We start from the raw sequence: 19,424 nt of genomic DNA, 5'->3' as shown, positions 1-19,424 counted from the left end.
GGAATTTAGAAGGCTGAGAAGGGGATCTTATTGAAACATATAAGATTATTAAGGGATTGGATACGCTGGAGGCAGGAAGCATGTTCCCACTGATGGGTGAGTCCAGAACCAGAGGCCACAGTTTAAGAATAAGGAGTAGGCCATTTAGAACGGAGTTGAGGAAAAACTTTTTCACCCAGAGAGTGGTGGATATATGGAATGCTCTGCCCCAGAAGGCTGTAGAGGCCAAGTCTCTGGATGATTTCAAGAAAGAGATGGATAGAGCTCTTAAAGATAGTGGAATCAAAGGTTATGGGGATAAGGCAGGAACTGGATACTGATTGTGGATGATCAGCTATGATCACAGTGAATAGCGGTGCTGGCTCGAAGGGCTGAATGGCCTACTCCTGCACCTATTGTCTATTATTTATTATGTTACTTTGGCAGTATGGTTACCATATTGAGTGATTTTTTTTGTATTTTCTGACCTGGACAAATTCAGCTTGTGCGCAAAAGGAACCCATTCATGACCTGGGGATGGCCTGTATTGTGTACTACTTGTTAAAATGAGAAAATAACTCACTTATTGATGGTAAACTTCATCCGGAGCTGGAGTGCACGGCTGAAGTATTTGTGTGGAGTGGACATGCTGTCAGCACAAGCTGCACAGGTACCATGCTTGCTCCATTCGTTTGCCCTGTAACATGTGAGAAAAATCAATGCACCATAACAAGAACCACTGTGAATAGAAACAAAACAAAAATCAGCACATCCAACATTGAGAAAAGGAACAAATCCGGTACGTCTGTATCCGATCAAACAGCTTTGATTGTCTCTGCTGTTCTTTTACAGTTACGGGTGAAGGTGAACATGGGAGCACCGTGCTTAGCGCAAAGCTATTACAGCTCAGCTGTTACAGTTAGAGCTCTGGGTTCAATTCCTCTGTCAACTGTGAGGAGTTTTACGTCCTCCCCGTGGAATGAGCGGGTTTTCTCTGGGTGCTCAGTTTACTCTCACAGTCCAAAGATGTACCGTTTAGTAGGTTATCGGTCCTTGTAAATTGTCCTCTGCTTAGGTCAGGATTAAATCGAGGGTTGCTGGGCAGCGTGGCTTAAAGTGCTGGAAGGTCCCATTCTTGGGAAATAAATCTTTACAATTTACTGGTGGAATGAAGGGTTCCATCATTGCTTGGGTTTTTTTTTCAAATTGTATTGCAGATTTAATTTTAAGTTTAACCTTGGATTAGTATAGACAAGTAATTTCAGCAGGGAGCAGAAACTCTACACCATCCTGCAGTATCAGGTACCCATCTAACATGAGATAAATTACACACAATATTGATCTGATACACCATTGAAGGCAATCAATTGCACAGACTTTGCCGCACAGGGACAGTTCATTCAAACTAATCAGGTGTTTCTGCTCTAAATGGGCCTCCTCCCAGTCTCCCTGGTCAAGTCTAACAGCAAGGCCCTCCTTACACTTCAGTCCTTTGTTCATATCTAGTTACTTATCAAACATTTTCATAGCATTTACCTCAGCTATTCCCCAGGGCAGCAAGTTCTACACTCTTGCTCCTTTAGATAAAGAAGCTCCTTCCGAAACGAAAGGGATGTTTCTCCTTCTGAAATGAGGGGTGGGGGGGGGCCGGGAGAAGGTGTCACGGTAGTGAAGTGGGTAACGTAACACTATCACAGCACCAGCCATTCAGATCCAATTCCGGCCACTGACTATAATGAGTTCATACATTCTCCCTGTGACCGTGTGGGTTTCCTCCAGACGTCCTTGGTGGCTCCCATACTCCAAAGACGTACGGCTTAGGAGGTTAATTGGTCACATGGGTGTGATTGGGCAGCGTGGGCTCGTTGGGCCAGAGAGACACGTTAGCACTCTGTATCTCTAAATATAAATTTTTAAAAACAGAATATTTTGTACTTACATCACAGAAATGGCTTAATCACAGAGCATAAGGCAGTTCCCATAACAGACCTATTCTCCAATTTTTGGCCGTCCTAAAGCCAGGATTTTCCAAAAGCCTGACATTTCTGGAAACTCAGATAGTTAACTTCTCTATATCTGCTGTTTTATTTATGCTCTGTGTAAGGCTCAGTTCCTGTGCGACGAGCCAAACCAATATGGTCCAGCTTTACTTTAGAAGCAGATTACAGGAAAATATGTCTAAGTACAAAATAATTTATTTAGTTTTCAAACTTTGTGATTGTCTTATCCAAAATTAAGGGCAACGCAAAATGTAACATAGTCTTGAGCATGCTAGGATTTTTCTCCTCAGTCTTGCAAACAAGAGGAATCCGATCATAGGAGAAGTTGCTGAGAATTGTATGGACACACAATGGGCTGAGATGTCTTTCCCACTGGGTAATGTGTCCAAGTAGTACTCTGCAGAGGATGGCATGCCCCAGATTTCTTTCAGGCCCTTCAATAGTGAGATTCTAGTCAAAGGACCTAGGAGGTGATCAATAGGTCAGAGATTTCTGGTGTAGTAGTTGATAAGTGGGAAGAATAGAAGATGTGTAGAGATATGGAAGCCAAGGTTTGAGGGGATTTGTGAAAATAGACATGAGGTGATCATCGTCATCATCATCATCATATAACCAGATAACCATATAGCAATTACAGCACGGAAACAGGCCATCTTGCCCCTTCTAGTCCATGCCGAACTCTTACTCTCCCTGGCATGTGGCATGTCGTACAATGTGGGCAATCATAGTCTTTCCATGACCATGATTTTTTCTTGGCAAATTTTTCTATAGAAGTGGTTTGCCATCGCCTTTTTCTGGGAAGTGTCTTTACAAAATGGGTGAACCCCCCCCCCCCCGCCAGCCATTATCAATACTCTTCGGAGATTGCCTGCCTGGTGTCAGAGGTCACATAACCAGGACTGGTGATCTGCACCGGCTGCTCATACGGCCATCCACCACCACCTGCTCCCACGGCTCCACGTGACCCTGATTGGGGGGGGGGTGCTAAGCAGCTGCTACTCCTTGCCCGAAGGTGACCTGCAGGATAGCAGAGGGAAGTAGTTTTTGCTGCTGCTTGCGCATGGGAGGGGGTGGGGGGCTTTGGGGTTCTAACATTTTTCTGTCATTCATTGTTTGGGTTTTTTCTCTCTCTCTTTCGTGGTTGTCTGTGAGGAGTAAGAATTTCGGGTTGTACACAGTACACATTCTCTGGTATCAAATGAAACCATTGAACCTCCACCCCGCCACCCCAGTGGGGATATAGAGTACTAAACTGTGGAACAACTTAAGGAAGGTAGAATGGAACTTATCGCAAGATGACCAACACCTAACCAATGGCTGAAGCTGGTTACCTTAAACCACTACAGTTCCCAAATAAAGCTTATGATGTGAGTAGTATGTGCCTTTGTTTAGCCAAGCCTAGAATGTGTGAAAGGATGAAAACGTGTGACATGAAAACGTGTGTGTGTGTGCACGTCCACATTATGGAGGACCTGGGAGGACTCTAAACCTATATGCATTCCAAGGACCCTATTTGCATTCATCAGTCTGCTTTTCAATATTATTCAGTTGCAACATTTACAGCTGTGTTCAAGAATTTCCTGCTGAATGGTGAACATTAATTTATTGGAAACAACAATAATCAGATCAGACTTGTGGAGTGCTGGAGTTGTTTGTCATCTATATCAATGACCTGGATGATAATGTGGTTATCTGGATCAGCAAATTTGCGGATGACACCAAGATTGGGGGTGTAGTGGACAGTAAGGAAGGCTATCATGGCTTGCAGAGGGATCAGAATCAGCTGGGAAAATGGGCTGAAAAATAGCAGATGGAATTTAATGCGGAAAAATATGAGGTTTTGCACTTCAGTAGGACCAACCAAGGTAGGTCTTACACAGTGAATGGTAGGGCATTGAGGAGTATAGTAGACAAAGGGATCTGGGAATACAGGTCCATAATATGTTGATAGTGGCATCACAGGTAGATAGAGTTGTAAAGAAAGCTTTTGGCACATTGGCCTTCATAAATCAAAGTACTGAGTGCAGGAGATGGGATGTTATGTTAAAGTTATATAAGATGTTGGTGAGGCCTAATTTGGAGTATTGTCTGCAGTTTTGTTCATCTACATATAGGAAAGATGGAAACAAGGTTGGAAGAGTACGGAGGAAATTTACAAGGATGTTGCCAGGTCTGGAGCAGCAAGTTATAAGAAAAGATTGAATTGGTTTGGATTTTATTACTTAGAACATGGAAGACTGAGAGGAGATTTAATACAGGTATGCAAAATTATGAGGGGTATAGATAGGGTTAATGCAAGCAGGTGCTTTCCACTGAGGTTGGCTGGGACTACAACCAGAGGTCATGGATTAAGGATGAAAGGTGAAATATTTAAGGGGAACATGAGGGGAAACTTCTTCACTCAGAGGGCATGAGATTGTGGAACAAGTGGTGCATGCAAGCTTGATTTCAACATTTAAGTGAAGCTTGGATAGGTACATTGATGGTAGGCATATAGAGGGCAATGGTCCTGATGCAGCTCGATGGGAGTAGGTGGTTTAAATGGTTCACCAAATACTAGATGGCCTGAAGGGCCTGTTTCTGTGCTGTACTTCTTTATGACCTTATAAGAACCTCAAAGACAAGGAACAAACATTCAGCACAAAACTCATTATAAGACTAAGTTTAGCTATATAGGGCAAATATTATCTTTAACCCCATAACTCCTTCAGCACCATATCTGACAAATAGTTTTTTGAAAAATAGTTGGTCTAGGGAGATTTGAATTTGCCTGAATCTACCTCAGTTAATATTTAGGTATAGTAATACAAGAGATGGGTGGTGGGGTGGAGCTACATCTCTACCAAAAGAGGTATAAGGTGCTCTTTACCTCTGCTAGCCTGTAGGTCACTCTTGGACAAGGTGTAGCACCTATTTAGCCCCCGATCAGGGTCATGTGAAGACAGGGGAGCCGGTGGTGGATAGTCGTATGAGCAGCTGGTGCATATCACAAGTCCTGGTTATGTGACCACTGACACCAGGCAGACGATCTCTGAAGAGTATTGATAATGGCTGGGGTCACCTGTCTTGTAAAGACACTGCCCAGAAGAAGGCAATGGCAAACCACTTCTGCAGAAAAACTTGTAGAAGCAGAATTATTTGGAAAGACCAGGATCGCAGACGTCATATGACACGACACATAACAAACAAACAAAAACAGGAGTAACAGCTCACACACAACAGGGTGATTAATTCTGAAACCATGATTTTTATTTTCCCAAAAATCTATTGGCTCTCATCCCATAACAGAAACACATATCTGATAAATTATCAGTCAGAACTATGACATTTTATTTATCATTTACAATGTTTTACCTTTTCCTGCTGTTTATTATATCACACAACAGTTGAAACTCATGAGGTTTACAGTGTCAGAGTTACTTTGTAATCAGTCCCCAAATGATATGTTAAGAAGATCAAAGGCTTCCATTTTCCTAATATTCCATCCAAGATCCTAATTCCATAAGACCATAAGGTGTTGGAGTAGAATTAGGCCATTCAGCCCATCTAGTCTGATTTATCTTCCCTCTCAACCCCATTCTCCTGCCTTCTCCCTGTAACCTTCGATGCCCTGATTAATCAAGGATCTATCGACCTCCACTTTAAATCGACTCAATGACTTGACCTCCAAAGCCATCTGCGGCAATGAATTCCATAGATTCACCACCTGCTGGCTAAAGAAATTCCTTCTCAGCTCTGTTCTAAATGGATGTCCATTAGTCCCATGACTGTCTTCTTGACAAATGGTAAAAGTAGGACCGAAGATCCTTCCAAAAAAAGCCTTAAGGAATACGACTGGGAAATCACCAACTTAGAATCAGATTGTCTAATTCCGCGCTACTTACCAAAACTTGAAAGTCTTATAGTTGGTTAGACTTGGCCAATAATGGGACAAGTTGTCAGTAAGGTCCTGTTACAGAAGACAAAAGAAATGAAAAATTTAAATTAAAAAAACACAGCAGCAGATTTATTTTAAATACTTAATATTTTCATTGCACTTGTTGAAGCTGTGGCACTTAACTGTCAATAATCTGGTAAAATGTTCCTCAAGGTTATCAAGAATTTCAAGGATTTTGGTCTAAAGATACAAAGTAGGAGTGGGTAAAATAAACTTGGGCTTTTGAAATAGGACCTGGTGTTGAATTTTGCTGTACAGTTGAGTAGAGCCAGAATTACTGTAAGGGAACATTATTACAAGCATAAAGGATTGCATATTACAAGAAAAGCTTTGTCTGAATCTACTTCCTGCAAAATGGTTCCTTTCTTGTAAGAGTGATTAAAAAGTGATTTGTGAACGCCTGCCAAGTCAGTGCAGGGAGCCCAGTGGCACCTTTATAGGTTCAAGTCAAACTCCAACCCTGTCATCAAACACAAGGGATTCTGCAGATGCTGGAAATCCAGAGCAACACACACGGAATGCTGAGGGAACTCAGCAGGTCAGGCAGCAAATATGGAAAGTGATGCTGGTCTTTGGTTAGCTCTGCTACTGTCCCATGCGATTAAAAATTGGCTCTCACAGCCACTATACCTTAAGAATCTTATCAGCCGAAGGCATTACTGTAATATTTCCTCGGGGCAGGGCCATGACTACATCAACTTCAGCTGCTACATTAATCACATTCCTTCCATTATAATGTCAGGCGCAAGGCTGATTTACATCTTTTTGGGTACCAAACACTTCACCATCTAATGTAACTAGACATGCAAACCATTCAAGAAGACAGCTCTCATTATCATCTTCTCAAGGGTGGGCATTAAGAGCTGGTGTTCCAATAATGCTTGCATTGCCTTCATGAATTATAAAACCATACATGTGCAAAATGCAAGAACATGTTTATGCACTGAATTCTATGACGTTCAGATGATAAAGGAGAGAGAATCTGTTCATTCAAGCAACTTTTATTTCCTCAAATGTAGAAGAAAGGCTTTAGTACTTGGGAAGGAAAAAAGAAAGGATGATATCTTCTGACTGGGGTTTATGATCTTTTCTTGCTCTTTGTTCCTATCTAATTGTGTTCTTTCTCACTGCTAGTGAAGCTTGTTGTGAAGGATTTTATCACCTTCTCATTGACCATCAGGGAGGAGGCACACGAGGCTGAAGACACATACTCAGTGTTTTAGGAACAACCTTTTCCCCTCTGTCATCAGATTTCTGAACAGTCCATGAATCCATGAACACAACCTTACTGTTTAAGGTTGAAAGGAAGAGGTGGTAATGGAGACAAGCTCCCACTACCTATTAAGTGCTCCAATGGGTGTGTGCCTCAAACAGCCTCTGGCAGCCAAGTGCAGCTCCTGGCCTTCACATGTGGCTTAGCTACCACATCTGGCAGAACCGTTTCTACTGACCGGAGAGGGGGCAAAGGCAGGTTACTGGTACCTTAAACCCAGTCGCTTTGGGCAGATGGGGCTTATCAGCCGTAGTCGGCAGCTCATCTAGAAGAAGGAGTGAAATGATAGTAAGGAACAGAATTAGTCCTCTGGAGGATCGGAGTGTAATCTACGCTGGAGCCAGAAGAGACGGGGGTGGGGGGGGGATCTTAAGTGGATTTTTTTACAGCTGTATTTGCTCAGGAGCTGGACACAGAGTCTATCGAGTGAGACAAAGCTGTAGTAGGATCATGGACCCTGTACAGATTACAGAGGAGGAGGTGCTTAATGCCTTGAGGCAAATTAGGGTGGATAAACCCCCAGGGCCTGACATGGTGTTCTCTCAGACCCTGAGGGAGGCTGGCACAGAAGTTGCAGGGGCCCTAGCGCAGATATTTAAAACATCCTTCGCCACGGGTGAGACGCCAGAGGATGTGGTAAGTCATGTCTAACCAATCTTATAGAGCTTTTTGAGTAAGTTACAGGAAAATTGATAAAGGGAAGGCAGTGGATGTTGTCTACATGGACTTCAGTAAGACATTTGGCAGGGTCCCGCATGGGAGGTTTGTCAAGAAAGTTCAGTCACTAGGCGTTCAGGATGAGGTAGTAAATTGGATTAGACATTGACTTTAAGGAAGAAGCCAGAGCGTGGTTGCAGATAGTTGCCTCTCTGACTGGAGGGCTGTGGCTAGCCGTGTGTCACAGGGATCAGTGCTGGGCCCATTGTTGTTTGTCATATATATCAACGACCTGGATGATAATGTGGTAAAGTGGATCAGAAAATTTGTGTATGACACCAAGGTTGGAGGACAGCAAGGAAGACTGTCAAAGCTTGAAGCAGGATCTGAGTGAGCTGGAAAATTAGCCTGAAAAATGGCAGATGGAATTTAATGCAGACAAGTGTGAAGTGTTGCACTTTGGGAGGACCAACCAGGGTAGGTCTTACACAGTGAACGGTAGGGAACTGAGGAGTGTGGTAGAACAGAGTCATAATTTCTTCAAAGTGGCATCACAGGTAGATAGGGTTGTAAAGAAAGCTTTTGACTCCTTGACCTTCATAAATCAATGTATTGAGTACAGGAGTTGAGATATTATATTGAAGTTGTGAGGCTTGATTTGGAGTATTGTGTGCATTTGCGGTCACCTACCTACAGGAAAGATATTAATAAGTTTGAAAGAGTACAGAGAAAATTTACAAGGATGTTACAGGACTTGAGGACCTGAGTTATAGGGGAAGTTTGAATAGGTTCGAACTTTATTGCCTAGAATATTGAATATTGAGGGGAGACTTGATAGAGGATTACAAAATTATGAAGGGTATAGATGGGGTAAAGTAAGCAGGCTTTTTCCACTGAGGTTGGATGCGACTACAATTAGAGGTCATGTGTTAAGGATGAAAAATGAAAAATTTGAGGGGAACCTTAGGGGAAGCTTCTTCACTCAAGGAAGGTGAGAGTATGGAATGAGCTGGCAGCACATGTGGTGGACATGAAGTCGATTTCAACATGGGATAAGAGAAGTTTGGATTCAGGTGCAGGGTGATGGGATGAGGCAGATTAATGGTTCAGCACAGTCTAGATGGGCAGAAGGGACTGTTTCTGTGCTGTAGTGTTCTATGTCTCTATGACTCTGTATAGCTGCTAGATGTCTTGTATCCTTCCTATGTGCAATGCAAATTTTAAATACCACAGAAACATCGAGTACACTTACATCATACAGAATCAAAAAAAAGTAAATGTACCGAAAGATGTTAGATATAAAGCTATTGATGAGACCATGAGACAAAGGAGCAGAATTAGGCTATTTGGCCCATTGACTCTGCTCCGCCCTTTCATCGTGGCTGATCCATTTCTCTTTCAGCCCCAATCTCCTGCTTTCTTCCTGTAACCCTTCATGACCTGACTAATCAAGACCTTACCAGCCTCCATCTGAAATGCACCCAATGACTTGGCCTCCACAGCCACCTTTGGCAATGAATGGCACAGATTCACCATCCTCTGGCTAAAGAAATTCCTCCTCATCTCCATTCTAAATGGACGGCCCGCTATTCTGATTTATAATTTATTTATACAGTGATGTAATTTATAACAAAAAATATCCATGGAAAGATTTCCAAATTTTTCCTAGTGGTAACATTGAGAAATTTACGTATTAAGATTACACATTAAGCATCAATTTCAGCACACTTCTGGAAAAAGGTTGTGTAAGTATAAAAGACATTAATTTTCTCTTTCGAAACATAAAAAACTGAAAATTCTGAAATACAAACAGAAAATGTTGGATACATTCAATGGGTCAGGCAGTGCCTGTAGAAAAGGAATCAAAAATGATGCTTTACATTGAATACCCTTTGCCAGTTTTGGTGAAGGACCTTTGACCTTAAATGTTGACACTATTACTCTTTCCATGGACGCTGCTTGACCTGCTGGGTGATTCCAGCCATTTATTTTCATTTCTTAGCCTGTAAGCTTGTCTGCGCCGCTGAATATTTCCAGTCTGTACAAGATAGCAGCCATTTAATCTTCAGCATGCCATCATGTTGCATATATATATATTCCAATGGTTATTTGGGTATTATTACACCTGTTTTCAGCTAATATCCTCACCACACATGGAAGGTGTCCATATGTGATAGACAGACTATTCCTGAGTGGGGTAGGTAGGTGCTGTGACAAAGCAAGGGTTAAAATGGTGTGCTAACGGAGCGAGACGCAGACACTTTGCACACAGCCTTTCCATGTGTGAATGTTCACTAAGGCAACAGTTAAGATGATAGTGATGGAGAGCATAGTGCAGTCACCCAGTCTGAACACGGTCCTTAAATGCCGATCTCTTGTACAGCCTTTTTGTTCAAGTCTGGGATCCAAGGTCACCAAGTATACCAAGACAAGATAAAGATGCAAATAAGGAATTCCTGGGCAACACTTACTATTGGACAGTTATTTTACTAATTCTCAAGTATTATTGGCCTTTAACACGCAGTTTTTATTTGTCAATAGCACCTGAAATTTTGATTATGATTGGCACTTAAATATAATACAGTACTGTGGAAAGTCGTAGATACACACACACACACACACACACACACACAAACATATATATATATACACACACACACATACAGCTAGGGTGTCTGTATGCATGGTTCTGTATTTGCCAATGTGGACAGGAGAGCGAGTTTGTATAACTGGTGGGAGCAAAGGATACTGGGAATGGAGAGGGTGGAGTGCCACGGGAGGGATGTGGGACAGGTGGCAGGGAAGGAATGCCAGAAGTTGGAGGGAGAATGGTGGGGGTGTAGACACACCCAGCCCTGAGACACCAGGCAAGGTCTTTTGATTACAAACAATTGCTTTATTGATCATTACAGAATGTCTCTCTGGTGCTTTCTGCTCCCTCCCCTTTTCCCAACCATGATTCCCCTCTTCCTGCTCCCTTCCCACTCTCAGTCCACAACAGAGACCCAGATCAGAATCAGGTTTATCATCATTCACATATGATATGAAATTTGTTTTTTTTTTGGGCAACAGGAGTACAGTGCAATGCATAAAATTATTACACCACAGTGCAAAACTCTTAGGCACCCGAGATTATATATATGCACCTGAGACTTTTGCACAATACTGTACATATTTAACAAATATAGTAAACAATTAAAAGACCTGATCCAACTACTACCCATAGCCATCTCTTACTCCTGCACCAGAATATGTGGATCCCAGATCAGCTTCAACAGCCACTTGAGGATCCACCAATAGACAAACCCTTAGGAGAACATCAGACTCAACTTGAGTTATTGCATTGCCACTATGCAAATTTTGGGATTCAGAAATGCACAGAGTTTCTAATGGATCAGTATTTGTATACAACCAGTTCATTTCTGTATAAAAATGTTATTTCTTTGTTCAAACTTCAGTGCTGTTTGTTAACAGGACACAAGTAAGTAGAGTGATTGGGGAACGAATGCAAGTTGTCAGAGTCAATGTGGGTACAGTAAGCAAGTGACAGAAAGTGAATCAAGGACATTAACAGTAAAAAGTTTTGGTGTTACTGTAGCACTGTAAATATTATGGCAGGGAAGCTCCTCAGAAATTACCTGTAGTTATACAGGTAGCAAAGTATCACCATTTTTCCTGCTAAATTGCAACTCAAGAGTGGAAACAGCCTTGAAACTTTTCAATCACTTCTATCACATCTGAAGGACTTCATTTAAAAGAGTACCTGCATGAACTCCTGATATCCCAGAAAGGACACTGGGTCACTTTGGTTCACTTACATAAGAGGACATATAAATGGGCACCCCTCACATCGTGGTAGTACAGGTGAATGGGACGATAGATGGAGAATTGGTCTGACAGATCTTTGACCCAGTTAATTCAGTTCAATTTATACCCATTTAGTCAAAGAATTCAACTGGAAAATTGAGATTATGGTGTGAATGAAGTGATGCCGAGACTGATTACTTTTCTGGAACTATTGATAGATATTAAATCTAATATATTATTAACACACCAGATAGCTTAGTTATTCTATAGCTTTCTTTCAGACATTGTCCACAGTTAATATGTATTTATGGTGATATTTCTTGTATAATGAACATTTAAAACTGTTTAGGTTATCTCTGCAGTTCCATTGTTTGATCATCATCGTCGTCATTATGTGCCGTGTTGTATGACGTGGGCGATCGTGGTCTTTCCATATCCATGATTGTTCCTGGCAAATTTTTCAAAAGAAACTATCTGCCATTGCCTTCTTCTGGGCAGTGTCTTTACCAGACAGGTGACTCCAGCCATTATCAATACTCTTCAGAGATTGTCCGCCTGGCGAGAGTGGTCACATAACCAACACTTGTGATATGCACCAACTGCTCGTACGACCAGCCACCACCCAGTCCCATTCCCATGGCCTCACGTGACCCTGGTCGAAGTCTAAGCAGGTGCTACACTTTGCCCAATGGTGACCTGCAGGCTAGCAGAGGGAAGGTGCATCCTACACCTACTTTGGTAGAGACAGACCTCCCACCCAACACACATATTGTTTGATACTGATTTATATAAAACTTAGAAAAGTAGTACAAATGGGAGCAAAAATAGTGAGGTAGCGTTTATGGATTGGTTCATTGTCCATTCAGCATACATGTGAATGATGTGTCCTGCTGATTAGAACCAATTTAATGTAATCAGGACCCCAGGGACTGGGATGTTGATCTGGGAAAGGATACTGATATTCCGTCTCTTTTCCTACTGGGTGACTTTTGGGTGATTTGTGAAGACAGTGTTTGCATTTACTCAGTTCTTTGAGGTGCCGACTGTAGGTCGTCGACCTATGATACACAGACAACACAGTGCTGGTTGCTAATTCTAAAGAGAAGTCCCAAGAAATACCAGATAAAGTTATAAAGTACAAAGAGAGGAGTGACCATCAACTGCAGGATGACCGAATGTCGTGGATGTCACAAAGAAGAAAGAAATACAGAAATGAGAAGCTGAACATGGACAAGGAAACAATTCAGCCAACGTGGAAGTTCAGTTACTTCGGGAGCATGATAACCTCCGATAGTGTGGCTGATGTTGAAATTAGGAGGAGGATTGGGATTGCTAAATGCACGTTCGAGAGTTTGAGCAAGATGCTAAAAAATAACATCATTTCTATGGGTACCAATCTCAGTGTTGTGGTGCTACGTTCATTCCACGCTAACATATGGAAGTGAATGTTGGACAATATCAGAGCAAAATTAAGAGACTCTTGGATAGGTACATGGAGCTTAGAAAAATAAGAGGGCTATGGGTAACTTTAGGTAATTTCTAAAGTAAGTACATGTTTGGCACAGTATTGTGGGCTGAAGGGCCTGTATTGTGCTGTAGGTTTTCTGTGTTTCAAAATGAATTTGCAGAAATGTGGTTTTTGAGAGGAATGATGAAAATAGCATGGAAGGACAGAGTAACAAACGAGGAAGTGTTGTGAAAGGCTGGAATGAGCTGAGAGCTGATATCATCAATCAGGAAACGGTAGCTGTAATTTCAGGGACATGAACTGAGAAAAGGGAAACTCAAACAGCTTGCGGTGATGGGAAAAATGGATGGATGAAAAAATTGTGATCGCCAGCGTGTAACATGCAAGGGACATACCGGCAAAAGTTTTGAAGAGCTCATTAGAACTTCTCAGACTAAAGACAGATGGAAAACCATAATTTCTCAGAACTTCTCAGATTAAAGACAGATGGAAAACTGAATTGACTTTATTACTTACATCCTTCATTTACATGAGGATTAAAAATCTTTATGTTAAGTCTCTGTATGAATGTGCAATGTGCAATTTATAGTAATTTGTAATAAATAGTATGTACAACAGGACAGTCAGTATAACATAGAAATACAGTTGTGTCAGCATGAATTAATCAGTCTGATGGCCTGGTGGAAGAAGCTGTCCCGGAGCCTGTTGGTCCTGGCTTTTATGCTGCAGTACTGTTTCTCAGAAGGTAGCAGCTGGAACAGTTTGTGGTTGGGGTGACTCAGGTCTCCAATGATCCTTCGGGCCCTTTTCACACACCTGTCTTTGTAAATGTCCTGAATAGTGGGAAGTTCACCTCTATAGATGCACTGGGCTGTCCGCACCACTCTCTGCAGAGTCCTACAATTGATGGAAGTACAGTTCCCGTACCAGGCAGTGATGCAGCTGGTCAGGATGCTCTCAATTGTGCCCATGTAGAAAGTTCTTAGAATTTGGGGGGTCATGCCAAACTTCTTCAACCATCTGAGGTGAAAAAGGTACTCTTGTGCCCTTTTCACCACAGAGCCGGTATGTACAGACCACGTGAGATCCTCGGTGATGTTTATGCCGAGGACCTTAAAGCTGTCCACCCTCTCAACTCCAGATCCATTGATGTCAATAGGGGTTGGCCTGTCTCCATTCCTCCTGTAGTTCACAACCAGCTCCTTTGTTTTTGCGACATTGAGGGAGAGGTTGTTTTCTTGACACCACTGTGTCAGGGTGATGACTATTTAATTAGCAAATTGGAGCTGTGGGTGGTGACATGGTCATGGTTATACAGAGAGTTAAGGAGGGGGCTTAGTACATAGCCCTGAGGGGCACCTGTGATGAAGATCAGAGGGACAGAGGTGAGGGAGCCTGCTCTTACCACCTGCCAGCGATCTGACCGGAAGTCCAGGATCCAGCTGCATAAGGCAGGGTCAAGGCCGAGGTCTCTGAGCTTCTTGTTGAGCTTGGAGAGAATTATGGTGTTGAATGCTGAATTGTAGTCTAAGAACAGCATTCTCACATAAGCATTCTTCTTCCCCAGTTGTCAATAGATGAGTGTGGCTATCCTCTTTGGTTCAAGAGTCTGATGGTTGGGGGGTGGTAACTGTACTTGAACCCGGTGGTGCTACTGACACAACCAAACGACAGACGACGCAATAGCCACTGCTCTGCATACTGGCCTTACACATCTGGAGAAGAAGGATGCTTAGGTGAGAATGCTGTTCTTGGACTACAGTTCAGCATTCAACACCATAGTTCTATGCAGGCTTGACAAGAAGCTCAGAGACCTCGGCCTTGATCCTGCCTCGTGCAGCTGGATCCTGGACTTCCTGTCAGATCGCTGGCAGGTGGTAAGAGTGGGCTCCCTCACTTCCACCCCTCTGACTCTCAACACTGGAGCCCCTCAGGGCTGTGTACTTAGACCCCTCCTTTATTCCCTGTATACCCATGACTGTGTTGCTACCCACAGCTCTAATCTGCTTATTAAATTTGCCAACAACATTACATTATCTCAAACAATAATGAGGTGGCCTACAGGGAAGAAGTCATCTCTCTGACACAGTGGTGTCAAGAAAACAACCCCTCCCTCAATGTCACAGAAACAAAGGAGCTGGTTGTTGATTACAGGAGGAATGGAGATGGGCTAACCCCTATTGATATCAATGGATCTGGGGTTGAGAGGGTACACAGCTTTAAGTTCCTCAGCATCCACATCCCCGAGGATCTCACGTGGTCTGTACACACCAGCTGTGTGGTGAAAAAGGCACAACAGCACCTCTTTCACCTCAGACGGTTGAAGTTTGGTATGGGCCCCCAAATCCTAAGAACTTTCCACAGGGGGCACAATAGAGAGCATCCTAACTGGCTGCATCACTGCCTGGTATGGGAACTGTACCTCCCTTAACAGCAGAACTCTGCAGAGAGTGGTGTGGACAGCCCCGCACATTTATAGTTGTGAACATCCCATGATTCAGGACATTTACAAGGACAGGTGTATAACAAGGGCCCGAAGGATCATTGGGGACCCGAGTCATCCCAACCACAAACTGTTCCAGCTGCTACCATCCAGGAAATGGTACCGCAGCATAGAAGCAAGGACCAACAGGCTCCAAGACAGCTTCTTCCGCCAGGCCATCAGACTCTGATTTGAGTGTACTCTATATTACATTGACTGTTCTATTTGTTATAAATTACTATGATTTCACATTGCATATTTAGACGGAGACATAACATAAAGATTTTTACTCCTCATGTATGTGAAAGATGTAAGAAATAAAGTCCATTCAATTCAATTCAATTCCTGAGACTCTGACGAAGTTAGTCCTGACGAAGGGTGTTGGCCCGAAACGTCGACTGTACCTCTTCCTAGAGATGCTGCCTGGCCTGCTGCGTTCACCAGCAACTTTGATGTGTGTTTCCTGAGACTCTTGTACCTTCTGCCTAAGGAAGCTTGTCTCAAGAGCCAAGCTACTAGTAAGGCAGCCAACAAAAGCAATGTGGTGTACAGGATTATCTATGGAGATTGTACCAAGAACGATGTCAGCTGGACTGGACGTAAGCTCTCAAACTGTTGGTATGAAGCCATGATCCATTGTCACTGATCTGGGTACATGAAGATTGAGAAGGACCCACTTTAACAAGGACCCTGTGGAGGTTCTGGTGCAGGCAAACATGAAGCAGGCACAAGGATTTTTAGAAGCTTTGTTCTCTTCTGATAACTCTGTAAACAAACATATTGAAATTGATGCCAAACACGAACCCCTAGGAGCCAAAGAAACATGAGCCAGCAGACTTCAAAAGTCAACTGAAGGGGCATTCAGTCAGGATCAAGGCAAGTGAAGAGGGGCCTATACAAATGCGAGCACTCCCAGAGAGAAACAGAACAACTGAGGATGTCACCTTGACTGGTGTTGAACCATCTGCAAGCTAATTGCCAAGCTCAGCGAACACCACAATGTCAAGTTTTAACAGTTCCCTGCAATCTGACAATCTACGTTCATGACAATTCCTTTGACTCCTTACCATCAGGGAAGAGGTACGGCAGCATTAGGACAAGAACTGTTAGGAAGGGAACCAGCTTCTTCCCCCAGGCTGTGAGATGGCCGAACTCTCTGTCACCACCCAGGTCTCATCACGTGTGAAATGCCAGTAGCATAAGACTGTTTACTTTTTGACTTGTAAGTGCACATTATGCTAAATGTCAATCTTCTGCAAAATATTTTATGATCTGTTAATTTATTTATGGTCATCTGTGTTGTGTGTGAGTTACAGGTACTGTGTTGTGCACCTTGGTCCAGAGGAACGTTATTTCATCTGGCTGTCTACATCTATACGGTTGAATGACAATAAACCTGAGCTGGAACTATTAGTTTAACTCTTACAGAAAGCATTTGAGGTGATTTACAGAATTGTGGCAGAAACGATAGAGAAGGTTGTTGGGACACTGATGCAGCCTTGACAACATTCTGCTCTGAAATGTGATTTCTTGTCAGCCTGTTAGCTTAGATCAGGCATTGCATGCCATCGTGTAGCAGATGTAAGGAGCAGGTGAATTTCTGCAGGCAGTGAAATTTGATTGATGGAGGCCAAGGATTTTGTCAGCTCCAAACAGGCCATACAGATGCTGCTCCCTGCAATTTTCCTGGAATGAATGTGCAGTGAAGATTATGTCATTGTGCCAATAACTCGATGGAATGTGTACTGCCATCTATGGAGCAGATCTGTCTCCCCCTCCCTCTCGTCCTCCCCCTCTCTCTAAGTGATGTGCAGACTGTAATATCGAAACAGTGAGCTGTTGGTGTCCCATCTCACCATGGCAGGAGCAATCTCTCTCTCTCCCTTGTTAGAGAGAGAGAGAGGGGGGGGGAGGGGGGGAGAGAGAGAGAGAGGGGGGGGAGAGAGAGAGAGAGAGAGAGAGAGAGAGAGAGCGAGCGAGCCAGTGGGATGTTGAGCTGTCAGGATGGACAGTAGTTTTGGATGGTCTATAGATCATGGTCTCTGTGTGGGTTTGCTGTAGCTTGCATGGAGGTGGTGGGTTGATGCTTTCTGCTGGAACGAGTGGGATGGGGGGAGGGTTGATGCTTTCTGTTGGAACAAGTGGAATGAGGGGGAGGGGTGATGCTTTCTGTTGGAACAAGTGGGATGAGGTGGGCTGATGCTTTCTGCTGGAACGAGTGGGATGGGGGGAGGGTTGATGCTTTTTGCTGGAACAAGTGGGATGGGGAGGATTGATGCTTTCTGCTGGAACAAGTGGGATGGGGGGAGGGTTGATGCTTTCTGCTGGAACGAGTGGGATGGGGGGAGGGTTGATGCTTTCTGCTGGAACAAGTGGGATGGGGGGAGGATTGATGCTTTCTGCTGGAACAAGTGGGATGGGGGGAGGGTTGATGCTTTCTGCTGGAACGAGTGGGATGGGGGAGGGTTGATGCTTTCTGCTGGAACAAGTGGGATGTGGGGAGGGTTGATGCTTTCTGCTGGAACAAGTGGGATGGGGGGAGGATTGATGCTTTCTGCTGCTTCTGTGTGGGAGGGGGAGGGGCCTTTCAGGTTCTAACAATTTTCTGTAATTCGCGCTTTGGGTGTTTTTTCTGTTTTGTGGATGTCTGTGGAGAGTAAGGATTTTAGGGTGTGTACTGTCTACATCCTCTGATGTTAAATTGAATATTGAACCTTTGAGAGCCCCTGCAGTTAACAGAAACACCTTTGTCTCCTTGAAGATGGTTGCAGTTAAAACACCTTTGAAGTTGCCTCATATGTCCCCTTCCTTGATGTGGCAGGTAAGATTGTGAATTTGTGTCTAAAATTCTTCTCCACCAGTTTTTGAAACAGGAAACTATCTGGTGCTTAGCCTTATTGCTTTTCAGTCAGCAGATGTCTTTTTCAACTTTTATTGGGCTGGGTTGTGAGCAAATCTGGACTGGATAGTTTGCTGTGCGATGGAGTCAGAAATACTCATGTCAGGACAGAGTCAAAGCTAAGCTTTCTTTTAGATCTTCCTTTTTGAGTTATGGTGGAGATAAAATGGGCTAATGTAGGATTAGAGTAAGTGTTTAGTGTAGGCCTATTATATACTCTGAACAGCAAACACTCAATTGCCACTTTTAGATACACCTGTGCACTTGCTCATGAATGAAAATATCTAATCAGCCAATCACATGAATGCAACTCAATGCATAAAAGCATGCAGACGTGGTCAGGAGGTTCAGTTGTTGTTCAGACCAAACATCAGAATGGGGAAGAAATGTGAGTTTAGTGACTTTGACTGTGGAATGATTGTTGGTGCCAGACAGGGTGGTTTGAGTATCCCAGAAACTACTGAACTCTACTGCAATTTTCATGCACAACAGTCCCTGGAGTTTTCCGAGAATGATGTGAAAAATATAAGACATCCAGTGAGTAGCAGTTCTGTGGATGAAAATGCCTTGTTAGTGAGAGAGGTCAGAGGAGAATGGCCAGAGTATAGATTGTAAGCAATATACAATTAGCCTGCAATATATTAAAAATAAGCTCGTTGTGTTTAAGATTAATTCACTCCTGAATCTCTTGTTTGTTCTCACCAACCTCTGTCCCCCATCAGGAAGGTCTTTAAGCCTGCTGTTTCCTTCTGCAACAGATACCTAACCGATTCCCCCCACCAATACTCACATCCACTTGGCTGAATGTGTTCTCAGATTGGACAACTTCTCCTATGACTCCTCTGATTTCTCACAAGTCAAAGACGTAGCTACATCTGTCAGTTTTTGGGTCTATGTGCAATGGGCCCTGTTCCAACCCTCC

At 43.2% G+C, this 19,424-nt stretch overlaps 1 protein-coding gene across 2 annotated transcripts in view; it reads right to left on the bottom strand.

Moving 5' to 3' along the window:
• The window catches only part of rnaset2l (ribonuclease T2, like), a 70,291-nt gene that overhangs the window by 30,358 nt on the left and 20,509 nt on the right, over positions 1-19,424 (bottom strand). For both annotated transcript variants that reach the window (XM_063061228.1, XM_063061229.1), the window contains 2 exons: positions 5,864-5,928; positions 563-676 (listed from right to left, as the gene is read on the bottom strand). In XM_063061228.1, coding sequence (XP_062917298.1) covers positions 563-676; positions 5,864-5,928 — 179 coding nt within the window. The remainder of the gene's footprint in view (positions 1-562; positions 677-5,863; positions 5,929-19,424) is intronic.

This window comes from Mobula hypostoma, chromosome 10, assembly GCF_963921235.1.
Source record: "Mobula hypostoma chromosome 10, sMobHyp1.1, whole genome shotgun sequence".
Classification (NCBI taxonomy): Eukaryota; Metazoa; Chordata; class Chondrichthyes; order Myliobatiformes; family Myliobatidae; genus Mobula; species Mobula hypostoma.
This window is presented reverse-complemented; position numbering and strand designations above follow the sequence as displayed.